Source organism: Poeciliopsis prolifica, unplaced genomic scaffold, assembly GCF_027474105.1.
Source record: "Poeciliopsis prolifica strain line A6 unplaced genomic scaffold, Auburn_PproV2 SCAFFOLD032, whole genome shotgun sequence".
Lineage (NCBI taxonomy): Eukaryota > Metazoa > Chordata > Actinopteri > Cyprinodontiformes > Poeciliidae > Poeciliopsis > Poeciliopsis prolifica.
In genome coordinates, this window is record NW_026562407.1 from 1,500,813 (window position 1) to 1,517,973 (window position 17,161).

General features: G+C 38.0%; 2 protein-coding genes across 2 annotated transcripts; both read left to right on the forward strand.

Moving 5' to 3' along the window:
- Window positions 1–1,920: 1,920 nt before the first annotated feature.
- On the forward strand, window positions 1,921–11,610 carry tmem88b (transmembrane protein 88 b). The gene is made up of 3 exons (XM_055051146.1): window positions 1,921–2,255; window positions 5,406–5,807; window positions 10,282–11,610. The coding sequence occupies exons 2-3, from the start codon at window positions 5,412–5,414 to the stop codon at window positions 10,564–10,566; spliced, it is 681 nt and encodes a 226-aa protein (XP_054907121.1). The 5' UTR covers window positions 1,921–2,255; window positions 5,406–5,411; the 3' UTR covers window positions 10,567–11,610.
- Window positions 11,611–12,598: 988 nt separating this feature from the next.
- Window positions 12,599–15,522, forward strand: si:cabz01076231.1 (calcium-binding protein 2). Its single transcript, XM_055051112.1, has 8 exons — window positions 12,599–12,755; window positions 12,869–12,931; window positions 13,010–13,160; window positions 13,682–13,712; window positions 14,013–14,156; window positions 14,643–14,752; window positions 14,927–15,074; window positions 15,162–15,522. Exons 2-8 carry the CDS (start codon window positions 12,870–12,872, stop codon window positions 15,188–15,190), a joined length of 675 nt encoding a protein of 224 aa, XP_054907087.1. The 5' UTR covers window positions 12,599–12,755; window position 12,869; the 3' UTR covers window positions 15,191–15,522.
- Window positions 15,523–17,161: the final 1,639 nt, after the last annotated feature.

Consider the following 17,161-nt stretch of genomic DNA (forward strand, 5'->3'; position numbering starts at 1 on the left):
AACGACAGATTTGGCAGGTGGCCGCGTTGTGGGGTCACGCCGCAGGCCAAAAGGGCAGCAGAGGGACAAGCAGGAGGAAATCCTGCTTTGAAAACACAAAGGAAGACCACCTCCGTCCGTATATCTGTCCACCCAGCTGCAGGCAGGTGGTGATAAGAGTTCACGTCCTCCTGGCTGCCAAGACAAAACACTTGGGCCGTCCAATCACGTTCCACTGGCGCAATCAGGATGGTCACAACTTTGAAGTTTGTTTATGCTGCTTTCTCAAAGCATGGGAGAGAAACTGTCTCATCTCTTCTGACAAGAAAAGAGGGGAAAAAAACTGGTTGTGTCGGGTTTGACCGCCGTCCCTGTAGCGTTTCTCGGGTCGTTTTTTGGAGTATATGTGGGCGATGGTGGTCACATCGCGTAAATAAACATCGCAAAGCTCAAAGCAAAGGAAAAAGGGTGGAAAATCAGGATCTAACGAGACTAATTATTGAGCTTTTGCTCTGATGTTTTATCATCCCACTCATTTTTTGTCCTCCTCCGTCTCTGTGGATCTGGTTCTTCTTGCTTCACGACTACAAACAAGCTGCAGATAAAGCATCCATGATTCAACACAACACACTATTAACAACCCTTCAACTCTTTCATATTATGTTATGTAACAACCACAGATTCTGCATGTTACATTATAGAGCGGCGCTCTGCCATCAGAAGATTACCTCTCAATCCAACAGGACAAAAACAGTTCAGAGACAGAAATGTTACATGAATTTTTTTTTGTTTGTTTTGTTTTTTTTACAAATATACTATAGGAAGTTTGTTGTAATTTTAAAAGAACCATTATTTCCATTTCTATTTTTAGTTAGAAAAGAAAAACAAACCATTTGCAAAAACACATACATTTTCTTCTATTGAATGTTGATATTTCAGGAATGTTAATTGTTAATTAATATGTTAATTTATGTTAATTTATTTAAGGGTATCAGAGTAAAAGAAGCTGCAATACATGCCATTATATATATATATATATATATATATATATATATATATATATATATATATATATATATATGTTATATATATAAATTTTTTTCATTATAACCGTTCATTGTTTTCCTTCTTTATATATGCACTCATTTGTGTTGATTAATAGCAAGACTTCCAAATAACATGTACTGAAACTTATGGCCTATTTAGAAATCGTTATAATACATTTGATATATTTTAGTCACGACATCAATGGACCCACATTTTTCTCCTTTATCGTTACTTCAACGTCCGCAAAACTCTACGTTGACATCCAGATTTATATGAACTGTGGTCAAACTCTCTAAAAGGATCTAAGCAAACTACTTTAAAGCAGGATGTTGAATGCACGGTGTGTGGAAAACTTTATTGTATCCTAGCAGTTCTTTGCAATAGCAACAAATGCAATTCAATGTCAGCTCTGAATGCAATATGAGGAAATGAACGCCCTGTAACTGGCTTTGGATGTTTCGCTCTTTGCTCTTTATTTTCACAGAGATTTTGGAAAAAGTACCTGAAAAGTTGCTTTAAAAGAAGTTGATCCACCAAACCGAACATGTATTTCAACACCGTTGATTCGTCTGCTCCATAACTGTGAGGAGACACACCAAAAGTCTGACTGAGCGGCCCTTCCCCCCCTGTTTTCTACTCTCCTGAACCTCAACTTATCAGGCCTGCCGCCCCATGCTGACCCCTAAAAGACGAACCCAGCCCCCACTGCAGCAGGGAGAGGAGGGGGGCAGCACGTTCTGGATATGAGCGGTGGAATGCGTCCGCTGAGAGGAGCCGCTGGAGAGAGGCTGATAAGTCTGATGGGAGGGGAGAAAAAGTGGGCTGGATGTGGGCGCAATCAGATGGGTGGGCAGGGGGTAAAAGAGGCGGAGGTAAAAGTTTGACATGCTTAAAACAAAGACCAGAGGAACTGTGAGAGCTAGTGTTTTCATCAATATGTGTGCACACGGTGTTAGCAACTAATTTAAAGTTGCAACTAGGCCAAAAATAAAGGAGAATATAGTGGCTGACAACTGAGATAAAGGAAAGAAAAACCAGAAGGAGCGGGGAGCAGCAGGAAACCACCAGAAGAAACAAAATCATAAGAGAAAGAAAAGGCGGAAAAATAACTGAAAGAAGAAAGAGAGTCGTTGAGCCGAGCAGAGAAACCAAGTGGCCTGCAGTCGTCCTAACGAGAAGCAAATCTGGAGGAGGCACAGCTACAGGTCCAACAGGCCACACATCACAACGTGAGTACAAGAGCTGCAGCATCTCTCCCGTTCCCTTACGTTTCTCTGCACGTCTGACCTGGGGGGAAAAAACCAACGCCTGAACACTCCAAGCTGATTTTCAGGTCTAAGAGTCTTAGAGAAATAGAAACATCGGAGCTAATTTGGCTCAGATTAATGAAGAAGAAGAACAGATAGGATGCGCCGCAGCCTGACAGCCCACAGTTAGCCTCTCTATGTTGGCGTCAAAAACTATTTCCACAAACAAAAAATTCAAACACCTAAAGCATCTTAAAAGTGTTTTGTGAAGGTTCTCAAAGAACCTTATTGTTTTACTGACTGACCTTATAAATTATGCAAAAGGGAAAGAAATAAAAAGTCAAATGAAAATTTCCACTTTTTTGACTAAGAAATAAAACCGAAAAAAAATGACTAAAACATAAATTAAAGCTTTTTAATACAAAAGCAATTGGTGAGATATTGACGTTTTTCTTTTGATCAGTGCTGACAAATCACCCAAAAGAAAAAAGATTTGAATGGGGGAAAAAATGGTAATTCCTTCATTTATGGATTAGTTTTTTTAATTTATTTTAAAAACTAAAATTAATTTAATTACTAATTTTGAATCAGCAGGTTACACTTCAAAGAAAACCAGAAACACCCAGAGCAAGGTGAAATTTCCTCAACTTGATATTTTAGGTTCATCATCTAACAGGGGAAAAAACATTTGCATAAACATTTAATTATGTAAATTATTCTGAATGAAAGACAAAGAGGAAAATTAACGGCAAAAGGAAAAGAACAACTATTTTAGAGTGTAAATGTTTTAGTTCGATTGTCACTGCATCTGGTTAGAAATATCAAGGATATATTAATGTCAATAAAAATGCCAAGATTACAGATTTAGCACCGACAATTTTATTTGTCTAAAATGCTAATTACCATATTTGCATGCAATTTCCAATCAATTTCAACAAAGTTTGAAAATTTCACACTGCATTTTATCACGAAGGCATGTGTGTGTGTGTGTGTGTGTGTGTGTGTGTGTGTGTGTGTGTGTGTGTGTGTGTGTGTGTGTGTGTGTGTGTGTGTGTGTGTGTGTGTGACTCACACACACAAGCATGAGCGCGAATGCACCTTCCTGCCAGGCCTTCCTCTGTGACCTTCCACCTCACAACACTTGGGACAACAATAGACCAGGGCCACGTTAAACAAACAGGTTACATCACACTAATATTTTCTAATTCGTCACTAACCCGACCTGATCTTATTTTAACAAGCGTTTAGAAAAAACAACCCAGTTGATTGTTAATGTTTGGTTTATGAGCTCCCCACGATATTTCTTATCAATTTCTTTTTATGCTCCACAAACTTTTAAATTTGACAAAGGTAAATGCTTAGTTTGGCTTCTGCCCCATTCTCTAGATGTTTCTTGCAATATGTGGACCCCTGGGTTGGATCATGATTGTTTTGTCTCAACTCGGTGTACGTTGCACCACAGGGGTCGGTTCTCGGCCCTCTTCTGTTTTCAGCATCGGGCGAATTCACAACTGGTGTCATCTCAAAGCACTTTGAAGACAAATATAAATGCAGGGATAAAAACAGAGTAGATTTTTAGCTCGGTGATCTCATCTAAACGAAAATCAAAAATGAGTAAAAAAAAATCTCTACTTTCTCACATTGAGGTCCGGTACAAATTTCCTGCATTTTAGCATCAAAGCACTGATATATATTAACAAGAGAGGAATATTTTAAGTGCTGCGACCATTTTTTAAATCTGCTACTCTGTCTCATGACCCTCGAGAGGTAAGGATATCCTGTACCAGACACAGCTGCTTATCACAAAAAAAAAAAAAAAAAAAAAAAATCTGTCCAAAAACAGGATGAATGCAAACTAAAGAATCTTGGATCCAACCAGAACTTCCAGTAAAACTCTGACATCAGAGTTTGGAAACATGAACATTGGCAAAGTCTCATCCAAAAATGTGGTTGAAATAGGTTGTAAATCTAATTCTGCTGATATTCTTCAGTAAAAGCAACATTAATAAAACTGTTTTAGTCTACTAGATACTCTAACACATTCTATCAATATCTAAATCTGGGGAAGAGGAGTATGCTGTGGCAGAGGAGTAAGGCAGTGCTTTGTAGTAAGATATCGGCCCCTATAAATTCTTTTCAAACTATTTTTTATGTTACAACTTCAAATGTTTATGTATTTTGTTGGGAAAATATGTGAAAAATCAACATTCAGTAGTGCATAATTGTGAAGACGAACAGTAAGGTAACAATGTTTTTCTATTTGTTTTTCTTTTAAAAAGACACCTAAAAACAAAATTCGCATTGACGCAATGTTCTGAAGAACCATGTAATTACAGCTGCAAATCATTGGGAGTACTTAAAAAAAAAAACACTTTCGCACATCAAGGGACTGAAATTGTTGTCTTTTCTTTCTTTTAAAGCAGCTAAAGCAAAGTCAGATTTGATGGAGAACATCTATGAGGATGAATCTTTAAGTCTTGCCACAAATTCTCAACTGGGTTTTGGTTTGGACTTTGACTGGACCACAATAACAACCCTAACAATAATCCCTAAACCTATATCAGAATTTATACTGAGACTAAATTGCACACCGGGCCACATAGTTTACCAATCAGGTGACTTCTGAAGGAAATGAGTTCCACATGTTTTATTTATGAGTATTCAAGAAAACACAAACGCATCCCTAAGTTTTCATAGATTCAAAACAAACCGGTATAATTTTCCTTCCAATCCAAGTTTGTTCTACCCTGTGATGGTTTGTCCCATAAAATCACAGTAAAATATGTGAGTTGTGGTTGCTATGTGGTAAAAAGTGACAAAGTTCAAGCAATATTAATTTAAATATGCAACAACTTCACATCTGGAAAACACAAACATACCCTGACCTTGATGTTAGTTCATCCCTTCACCACAACACACAAACAGCAATTATGGGCCCCTTTCCTTTCATCCAATCAGCTTGCTGATGATAATCACGTCTCAGGGAGATTCAGACACTTCCTCACAGATTAAACATCTAACCTCTTCATGAACCCAAAGTTAAATAAGCAACTTTGGTAAATTCACCCTGTTCCATCTCGCAGCTCCTGACATTTGTTGCCTCTTTCTTCCTTTTCATTTTTCTCGGTCCAGTTCACCATGAGTCTGAGCAGCACTCTGGAGAAGGGGGCCCACCACCAGGCCCTGGACCTCTCCGAGGAGCTGCCGCCTCACCTCCATCACCACTCCAACCACCAGCAGCACCTGCACCACTCCAACTCCCTGGCATCCACCACCGCCGTGGGGGGAGGCAGAGAAACCCCGTCGCGCGTGGTCATACCTCCTCCATACTCCGCAGCCGAGAGCGGCGTCGGGGGGAGCGAGGCCCCTCTGGAGCTGCGCGGCTCGCTGGACTGCTGGGCCTGCTCGGTGTTGGTGACGGCTCAGAACCTGGTGATCGCTGCCATCAACGCTTGCCTCGCCGCCGTCGTGTTCGGCACCATCCTGACCCCGGCCACCGTCATGGTTGTGTTCGGCTTCCTGTGTCACTCTACGGTAAGAAGTGACGATTCATGCATTCATACCGACAATGTCCAGCCCTGCCGGTTCGATACGAACATGTGTGGAACCGATACGATTCGATTTCATGATATAAAATGAGGGAAGTTTCCCAACAGCTTCAGATGCTTCGTTCAGGTACAGCTGGGATAACAGGGCGTCTAAATGACAACAACACCAAGGCGATTTAAACATGTTTTATTCTACAATGTTGACATGGTCTTACTTACAATTAATTACTAATTAAACTGTTTTTAAGTGGTTATAATGTGTAACTTGCCTGCTGCTTTAATCATTGGAAAAAATCCAACCACATATGCTTATGTTTCAGAACATAAGAAAATCTAATTAAGTGCAAAATGAAAGAAAATCCTCGTTTACTGCTGAGAAAGGAGAAATAGTTAAGTTTTCTTGATTGAAGCAAACTGAACATGTACTGACCTGTGACGTTGTGAACTTTTACACTATAATCGACCACTACAATAATCTTGATAGATCAGGAGATTTAAAGCATATTTGGAAAGTGGGTCGATTAAAAAAAAAACAGGCCAAAATGATGAGGACGCCATCGTGTTCCTTACATGTAAAGAAGGTTCTCTTTGATTCAGTTCAGGTTCTTTCAATAGCTGCAGTTTACCCCAAATATCATCTTCAGGCATTTTACAAATAAAAACTGACATATAATCACACATTTTTCTTACCAATTTACCAATATGTACTACTTTGTACATACTTTGTGTCTATCACATAAAATAGCAATTTAACACCAGACTACAAGGGGGCTGGAAGATTGTCAATCCCATCCTTTCATAAAACATCTGAAAGTGCTAATCTTATAACTTTGATCCAGAAGTTTGAAATAGTTTTGCTTGAGGCGGAGGGTGGATTTTTGGCTCCATCTCTGATGAGAGATTTTATAATCAGATAGATCTGACGTTCCTTCAGATATTGGGGAGATGGGAATCTGGAGGGAGCCAGAAGAGCAACTGGTTTCCTTCAACTAAGTAATAAACAAAGAAAATAATATAAAACATTATCAGTACAGAAACTACCTGTGTGTTATTGGCTTTAATCACCCTGAATTGGATCAATACGTCATCCAAGCTTTGTGGATTTGTCCAAAAAACAGTTTTCTGTTTTTATTTTAGTTTTTTTAAATCGCCGACCTCCCTTTAATGACCAGAGAAAGCAGGATTCTCTCTGTTCTCATGTTCTCTCACAATCAGACCTCATGTGACATCAGATTAGAGGGGGATTATCCAGCCTCTGGCATGCTGGGATAACAAGAAAAACCAAAAGAATAGAAAGTACAAAGGATTCAAACTCAACCAGTTTGAAAACAGAATATTTTACTTCAGATGCATCAAATTTAGAAACCAAATTACAGGATTTCTCCATTTTGAGAACATTAAAATGAGCGAGTATTTAAAAGATTCTAAATTGATTTAAATCTAGTTAAAAGTGGATAAAAAAAATCATAACAGATTAACAAAACTGACATTAATTCTTCTTATCAGAGAACAAAGTCAAACCCTGCATGAGTTTAACACCATGCCAGGGCAGAAAGACATCAGAAATGAATTAGAGGAGCTGTTTTATTTTTGGTTGGTGTTTTTTTTAAGCCTTCCAATCTGGGAAGTCTTATAAAACCATCATTATCTCTAAACAAGTCGAGGTACGTTTTAAACAGTTATCAATCTCCCCAACCCTGTGAACTATGATCGACTTATGACAACTTTTCCTTTTCCTGCAATTGTACAGACATATTTAATTTGTCTATGGACATATAAAGAGATCCGGTTTTATCTTAAGAAGCTTAAGAGTTTCTTCTGTTCCCCAAAATGCAGAAAAAATGTTGATTTAGCCGCTCCTAATGTTCCAGCTGCCTCCCAGATGGTTTTGTTTTGTTTTTGCAGCCTGACGATTTCCCATTTGTGCTGCTCTGACATCTCCCAATGCAAATACAAGCACAACATTTGGGATTGAGTCAAGACTTTGAGATAGAGAGGCGCATCCCACACTGGTCTGTGACACTTAATTCAAGTCTGTGGTGACCGACTACCTGTAGAAAACATCAGCAGATTAAACTACAAATTGCTGCAATTTCTGGCCTTTTCCTGAATGTGACTCTATTCATATGTATTTGTTGTATCATCCAACAAAAACAAAAGCTGTAGTTGTTGGATAACTTCATGCATATTAAGAGAAAGAAAAAAATCTGAATTTAATAGATTTGCTGCCATCAGTTTTATTTTCGATGCTGCTGAGGGTCTGGAAACCGTTTCTGCGTTTTGTTTGGACACTCAAACATTCGTTTCTCAAAGGCCGATAAGGATGATTCGGGCCATCTGTCTCTCAGCTTCCCTCCCACATTCAAATCGCGATCCCTTCACCTCTTCACCCACTCGCTCTGTTATTGCTCAGCAACAAGTGTTCAACGGCATGCGCCATTCAGACGATGAGAAAACAGATTTGGACCTTACAGTTTGCCGTAAGGTTCGAGCCTAATTCATTTCACGTAAAAAGGGGTTTTAGTTTTGAGAGGGTGATTCTTAACGGTGCCCATAAATGTGAGCGTTTCGTTTCAGATTACAAACCAGGGCCTGTCCTCACCTCGTACATACCACACGGAGTGCGTCATCTCCCTCTTTTATCCGTGACCTCTTCCCTTGAATGTAGCACTGTGCAAAAGTCTTGAGGCAATTCTCATTTCTTTATATTTTGCACCTTGTGAAGGTTTAACACAGTCTTCTTCATTTATACTTTTTCTGAATGTTTAATTATTTTGTTTAGATTTTTTTTTTTAAAGCTACTTCACACTGGGGCTGCACGACATTAGAACATTTTGCAATGGTGACAATATTATTTAAAATGGGATACATCACTACTTGCTTCTTCCCTCTCTTCCTCATCTGTGCTTCCATCACTCTGCACTCTGCGACTGTTAGCATTTTGAGCAATGTCAGTTATCTCCAATGTGATCATTTGCTGCTCTGACACAAAGCTAAAAAATACATTAGCATGAAAAATGTAAGTTCACAACCCTTGGAATATATTAGGCAACAGTTTAGGCAAAGTGAATAGACGCAGGATAAGGAGGCATTAGCATTGGTGTCAGCTGATATTTGTCATTTTTTTTAACATATCTGACGAATATGTAAAACTGTCAATTTTAATAACCAATGTTTTTTTTTTCAATCTTATATTTTGTTTTTCCGTAATGTTTTGCCAGACAAATATTGTGATTTTGTGACAACCATGTTTTTGCGTCACACTGAGTCGTCAATCACAAAATGGCGTCCCACTTTTCAATATTATTAGTTTTGTTACTAAGATTTAATTACGCAAAGCACGGTCAATCAATGTAGCTGAGTAAGTGCAACTAGTTACTACCTCGTCTGCTTTTTACAAGGTAATTGGATCTTGAAAAGTCTTGCGTTAAGAGTTCCTTATTGGCTGTTCTGCTGAGTAAAAACAAACGTGTTGGCTGAAGTTCCAGCAGTCCAATAAATCCGGTACCAAATGAAACAGACAAATCACGCCATTCTGAAGACCACACACACACTTCACGCTAGCAGGAGAGAGAGAACTGCTTTTGGCGCTTCCTTCTGGATGTCGGGAGGACAGAAACCTCCCAAAAGAGCTTCCTTATTCAGCCACAGAGTCTAAAATGTGGCAACCTTTGACACTTGGCGCTCTTTAATATATGAACTTTACTTCCTCTTTCTTCTGCTTGCTAACACAGGCAAAATACAGTTTTTAATGTTAATTTAAAAATAGTAATGAGAAACCATAACAAGCAGTAATTGTTTGAAAATTAGCCTAGACCCTGGAAAAACCCTGGAAAACATTCTTGAGAATTATACTAGAGAAGCACCGATCCGATGTTAATATCTGTATCAGTCAAGATATTCAAATAATTAATCAATTAGGTGTCAGTGACAACATGGTTGATCCATGAAGGCAGGTCTATTCAGTCTAATTCTATGCTTGGTGCTCTGAGAGATGTTATACTTTAGCTATTTTACATTATATCTAGAATTCCTACTTGAATTTCTGAACCATTTGAAAGAAAGTTTGTTGGACTTTATTTTCACATGTTTGACCAAAGTAGTCGATCTAGTTTCTTTATTTATTTCACACTTGGCTGTGTTGTTTTTACATGTTTGACCAAGCTCGGAAAGCTGTTGCTGTATTTAAGAGTGCTGTTGTGGTGCAGAGTTATCAAATAAATTTGTAATTCACCTTATTTATGTCTGCTGGTTTGAAAAAAATAGACGTTTTTGTTTAATTCAGGGCTGTTTTCTTTATTGGATTGGTGTCAGCTGATACTGAGCCTCAGATATTCGTATCGGTATCACAAGTGAAAAAAGTGGATTGAATTTAAGGCAGTAAAAAATAAACTGCCTTTTGCACAGTTCTGTACCTCTACCAAACCCCTCACTGCGGTTTTCCTCATCTTCGTCTGCAGGTTCGCCCCCACGGCACGACCCCCTACTGCTCCGACCTGCTGACTGACGGAGGCTGCGTGGCTCTGCTGGTGGTGGGCTTCCTCCTGGTCACTCCTCTGCTGGTCCTGGCGTTGGCCGCGTACTGCCGTCTGGCCCGACACCTCCAGCTGGGCCTGTGCTTCATCCCGTACAGCCGGGCCGTGTACAAGAACCTGCCGGCCACCCAGCACCGCGGCCTGGGCACCGGCTGCTGCGGCGGCAGAAACGGAGGCGAGAGCGGCAGGAAGGGAAAGGTCTGGGTGTGAGAGAGGAGAGAGATGGAGGGAGTGAGGAAGACTATTTGATGACCCATCAATGGGAAGCAGGATGAAGGTTGGGAAGAATGATTCAGAAACAGGAGGAAAAAATAAAACAAAAATAAAAGAAAGTGTGTAATGTCTTGTATCAAATCAGAACAATACCTGGTACAGAAGGTTACAGGTGTGTGTATGTGTGTGTGTGTATGTGTGTGTGTGTGTGAGAGAAGGAAAGACTCCAATTGTACTGACATCATCCTGATTACATTTCCTTCAATTGGAAGTTTCCTCTCTTTTATAACCTTCAGTTATTAAAAGTGCAGATTACGCTTCACTTAATGGATTTTAATGAATGCTGCCGGTTTGCAGCCAATTAAATTTGAGGATCAAAATGAAGCCACAGATTGAAAAGAAAAAAGCTGCCGTAAAAAATGTAGCATATTTTATGCAAAAGCAGCAGATTTACCGGACATGGAGCCATCTGTGACTTTCCTGAATAAATCACAGGAAAGAGGAAATCTGAAAATAGCGCCGGGTGATGACACAGAACAGATTTGTGTCTTATCACATTTACATCGTCATGGAAAGCTTGTAGTTTATTGTTTAGCATTGTGAACTTTGCCTGCGTCATTTCCTTTTTTATAAATAAAGTTCTTGGATTTTTCAAGAATTGTTTCTTCTTTTAAACCAGTGAGAGTAACCGACGTAATGAAACGTTTGTGTTTTATAAATCTAGGCCTTACTGGGATATTTACCTGAATATTCAGACAATTCCTTTACCTTTCTGTGACAAATTAAGCAAAGTTTCATAAACCCCCTCTGACTCAGACTTACTTTTATATTCATCACCATACAGTATTTACATCCTTATATTGTCCTTAAATGGAAAATAACAACATGCAAAAAATAAAAATACAATCCAGCAGTGGTCTGAAGTTTTGAGGCATGCAGAAAAATTATTTTTCAAATCTTAATGTTTAAAAGTTCAGACCACTGCTGAACATAAAAGTTCAACAAAATGATCTGAACCACAAAAATCCTGGTCAAACTTTGAACTGCCAAGTTTCTGAAATGTGATATTCAAATAAACTTGATTTATAAATTATATATTTCTCAATAAAACCACATGTGATATATTGAATGTTCCTTGTTGAATGTCAATACATACCACGGAAATATTTGATAAGAGCATTGATATTGCAAACTACAACAAATTTGTGGATAATAGAAAATGTAGCTTTTGTCTCCCTCTAGTGGTGATAGACCAGAATCATCAGTCGGCAAGAAATCAAATCAATTTTTGTTTTAAAAAATCTCCACAAGACCTCTTAGGAACAAAATGAACATATGACAGTATATGCATGTTTCATGAAAATCCAAGAGCGGTATTAAACATGGACAGTTTTGTTTTAGTTAAATTCACCATCTAACATGAGAAATTGAATAGAATTTTTCTTCAATTTAACATATTTGTTAAATCTGTTGCTGTCATCACAGTATCAGGAGGCAAATAATCTGAAAAAAAAAAAAACAGGCTCCTCTCCCTTCTTCTAGTGCTAAATGCAGAAATGCACAGCGCTGTCAAAAACAACCAATAAGAGCCTGGGGGAGTGTCTTATCGCTGTCAATTAGCCTCATGCATGGCCTGCTCACACCCTCTCTGATCAATTAATGACCCATGGAATGGAGGCTAACATTTCTTTCTGGAGTGGCTTTTCCAGAAAGTTTGTGACTATAAGCTTGAACCTTGGTTCTGTGCTCAGAAACTAAAAGTTTTAAATAAACTCAAAGATTTTACTAGGAAAATGTATTAAATGTCCCGGTAGTTGCAAAAACAGTGGTCACGGTCTCACTTACTAAAGGATGTTTCATCAAAGATCAGTCAAACCAAACTGGCGGCATTCCCACTTAAAGCAACTCATGACGCCAGGAACCAGGAAAACTCTGACCTCTGAGAAAGAAGTCCAGTCGGGTGACCCTGCTGTTCTACGATTTGCTCTCTGACTATTGGCTGCATGTTTAGCCAGGTAATCACCTGCTAAGCCTCTCTAAAGGTGACAGGGCATGGAGAAGGACAGAAATCATGTCTGACAGGAGTCTCTGAAATCATTTACGACCAAGACGGACCGTGAAGCGCTCTGCTCCTGCATCTCAACTTCCTGTCGTTTTCCCGGCACTTAGGTTGGAGATTCGACAAGGTAAGCAGTCTGGAGTGAACCAGGTCTGTGAAGCAAAATGGCCTGTATAATTATTTTTTGTAAGTCAATAGAGGGTATTTGCTGTTTATATCTTGACTCCCTCTTTATTGCAGCATGTCCAAAGCAGCAGACAGGACCTCTTCCACAACGTCCGCCGATTCAGCCTTAGGAGACGGGTGGGTTAGCAATCTTAAATTAATATGGCTTTGAGAAAGCCAAGCAACTTGAAGTGTTTGTTCTCTCACTTTCTTCAGCAAAGATGGTGGCTCGAAAACTAGCACAGCCACAAACTCCCCATCGGGTTCAGTTTCTGAGACACCAAAGAAATCCTCAAAGAAGGCCAAGAAAAACACAGAGAGCATGAACAAAGTCTACAACTCCATCCTCAACAGTGTTTTTGGGGCCGTAAGTAGCCAATAACGGCAAAACTGCATTCATCTTCTTAAACAGAAGAAGTTTTTCATGCACAGTTACATTTTTTTATCTCGACACAAATGCATATACAAAATATATAAAAAAATAAAAACAGCAGTAGTTCACCATCCCCATCGTCTGAACGTCTAAGTCTCATGGCATCTTTCCGACGCTGATCCTGGTGTCTCTGCTGCATTAGTGGCTCTCTAGTAAAGGCTTAATGTCACAGTTTGTTAAGGTGATCCACCAGAAATGTACTCCAACTCCACTTGTTTGTCCTTAAAAATAGCCTCCATGTAAAGTGCTCTGGTGCTTTTAATTCTGAATTGATAATGTTTTGTTTGCTTTGGGTATAAATGTAACCTGAGAAAGTCGCCCACTTCTCTTAGTCACAATGAAAAAAGATTAGGAATACAGATTTTTTTTAAGTCATTTTCACATTTTGTCAATAGTTTAAATATATCAAAGCACCCTTTTTATTTTCCATGAAACTGTATTTCCTGTTTCATCAGGACAGAGACCTGGCTCAAGCTGAAATAGACGGTGAGTCTCATTTCTGCAGCTCCGTATTTATGTCAATAATAGAAACTTGTGAGTGGTTAGAAAGTTAAAATCCTTTTTTGTCAATGTTAAAATATAGAGGACGTCCTTCAAAAATAGGTTGAATTACCCCTTAAATTCCATGCAGTGAGATTTTTATGATAACATTTTCCTTCAGTTTAGTTATGAAAAAACATGTGCATTAATTGTATTATCCCGTTTAGTTTTTGCTAAGAGAGTTTTTATTTAAGTTAACATGATTGATCGTCCCTGGGGCTGTAAATATTTTCTGAAACTTCACAGAGCTGCAAGAAGCCTTCAAGGAGTTTGACTACGACCAGGACGGCTATCTGAACTACAAAGATGTGGCTGAATGCATGAGGACCATGGGATACATGCCCACCGAGATGGAGCTGCTGGAGATCGTACAACAGATCAAGATGAGAAGTGAGTCTGACGAGAAAACATTTCAACCACAGATAACTATCAGACCCGCAGTGAGGGATTCTTCCCTTGGAATAGCACAATCTAAACTCTGACATTTTTAAAAAAAAATTTTATAAGATGGTCCTTTTCTTCTGCTTTCTTTTTACATTTTCAGAAATCTTACTGCACTCACTTTTTAGTAAAATTTGTTCATGTTTGACTAATTTGATCAATAAAATGTCTCTGACTTAAAATAAAGTTCATTATTAAATGTTAATGAAAGGGCTAACTAATCTTTTTAATCCTTCAAATCTTTTGATTAAAGTCCCACTTTCACCATGTCTTTGATTTTTCATTTTTCATCATGAACAAAATAAAGATTAAACCAATTAAAAGTGTTTAATTTGCCTTTAATTCACTTTTTATTTTACCAAACGCGCGGGCGGATCAAATGTGGTGAAAGTCAACTCTTTTTGCTGTGTGTTTTTCCCCCTGTCTCTCCTTTAGTGGGCGGGTTAATGGACTTTGAAGATTTTATTGAATTGATGGGACCGAGGATGATGGGAGAAACCACAAACATGCTGGGACTCAAGGAACTCCAGTCAGCCTTTGTACAGGTCAGCTACTTAAAAAAAGATCCAGTGAAATTGGTGGAAAGAAACAATTAGAGAAAAAAATTGTTCAAATAAAATTTCACAGCAAAATAAAAAAAGAAAAAAAAAGAAAGAAAAGCTGTAGAGAAATTAGACCAAATTTCAGATACAAAATCAGAATTTTCTTCTTCACAATAGTTTGACTTGGATGGAGATGGAAAGATAAACCAGGAAGAGATGAAAGAAGCTCTGAAAAGCCTTCTGGGGGAGAAGCTGAAGAAGGGAGAGCTGGAGGAGATCCTGAAGGAGCTGGACGTTAATGCAGACGGAAGCATCGACTTTGAAGGTGGGAGGTCATCAAACTTTCCATTTTCCATCAGTGCTGGTCGACGACACAATTCTGACTCTGGGTTTTGTTCTGCTTCATTTTCAGAGTTTGTGATGATGCTTTCTATTCACTGAAATCACATAGCAATAACATCTACCTGGGCGTATGACAAGCACAGACGGACAAAATTGTATTAAATAAACCGATATTTTGTAAATCTCACTTCAACGAAGACAAATCCAGCCGTTTTCAAACACAATTTTGTTTGTAATGTGGACGTAGACTTTTAGTGTCCATCTACTGAGCTGTAAAAAAAAAAACCCTATTAACTGATTTGATTTGCATTTAAAGCTGAACATGCTGACTGGTATTTCAGAAAGTGACTGAGTTTGTCATTTTGTCCTGTTATGTAAATAGAACATTATAATCCCTTTTTTGCTATTTTAATAAATAAATTCAAATACAATGAGTCTGTGATTTCTTTATAACAACAAAGATTAGAGAAATTATATCAGCCTCACAATCTCACTTTATTCAGAAAACTTTTTTTTTAACCATGTGAAATTATTGCATTCGCATCAGCATCAAAATATTATAAGTTAAATATAAATTATCCGCTAATAAATCAGGTCTAATCTGCACTCTTTAAAACCAGAGATCAAATAAAAGGCGGTCTGTAGGAATCACATTTGAGCTCAGGTTCAAGAGCATTAACATCTCAGAAGGTTAGCACTACAAGTGACCAACTCTGAGCCATACTTTAGGTTTTAAGATGTGTTCACACACTTTCAGCAGAGTGTGACCACATGTAATGTCCACTCCCTCACAAAACAACACAAAAAAGAAAAAAAAATGGAGTTTTTGCATATAGAGAAGCTTTACTGGCATTCGTCCTGGCGACAAGAAATGGGTTTAAACGTACGATTTCACCCTTAAATTAAGAGTTTTGGTCTTCAGATATATGTTTTGAAACTATGTTTCTGTAGTTCACAGCTTGTAAAACATCTCATGTAAAAATATTGATTAGGCTTCAATTTAATCTTTCCAAATATGAACTAAACTGTATTACAACCAATAATAAAAATATATCACATATATCTAATTATACATCTACTCTTGGAGGATATTCAGGTTTTTTAACTTTGTGCAAACAAACCCCCAAAAAAAGACAAAACTCCCATGTTTGGGCTGAACATTTTAACTTTGCAAAAAATTATATAAAATCAATAACTGCAAATGACATTGTCATTTTTGTCACGTCTAATTTTGACATCATAAAGAATATATCAATTATGAAATCAGACTGTAATTTGAATACTTTCTTAATGTAACAATTTTTAAATTCAGATTTTATTCTTTTTCTCTAAAATGATCTTAATTAATTCCACAAATATTGAAATATTAGCCGTTATATGATTGCATCAGACAACCAGGATCCTCCAAGAGTAATGTTTTCATATTTGTCGCCCTGAAACATACAGTCCAGGTTTGCCTTTATATTTTAACCAATTTTCTGCTAATTTAGAAGATCTTTCTTTTATTTCATCCTCCTCTTCAGGGAATGTTCACTCTGACTTTTGTAAACTTTGTGACACTGAGAAACACCATCAATAAGCAGACTTCATAAACAAATACAGCCCCGTTAAAAAAGAAAGTACACCCTCTTTACATTCTAGCAGACTAGAATTTCATGTTTTAGGGAATAACTTTTCCATACTGGACTCGACTTTTTGAATTGTTGTGTGTCTAAGTAATTCAACCCTCAACATTTAAAACTGGAGGAGGGTGTGCTTTCTTTTCAGCATGACAGTAAGTTTAAACCAGCATGTGATGATGCTCACATTGTTTTTTAGGGCTCAGGTTCTTCAGATTGCTCACATTGATACAGGATGCGCATGCAGTTAAAGCCATACTGTATGCTTTTAAGGTTTCAACAGTTCTTTGAACTATTTCATTTTATGACAGAAAAATAAAGTTCACCACAACACTTCTATAATAGCTATACCCACATTAGTAACCAATTCATTTTGTTTTTATCTCTCTATTGTTGCTGATTTAGATGTTATTAATTCTTCTTTTCTATGTTTTGTTCATTCTTTAAGTCC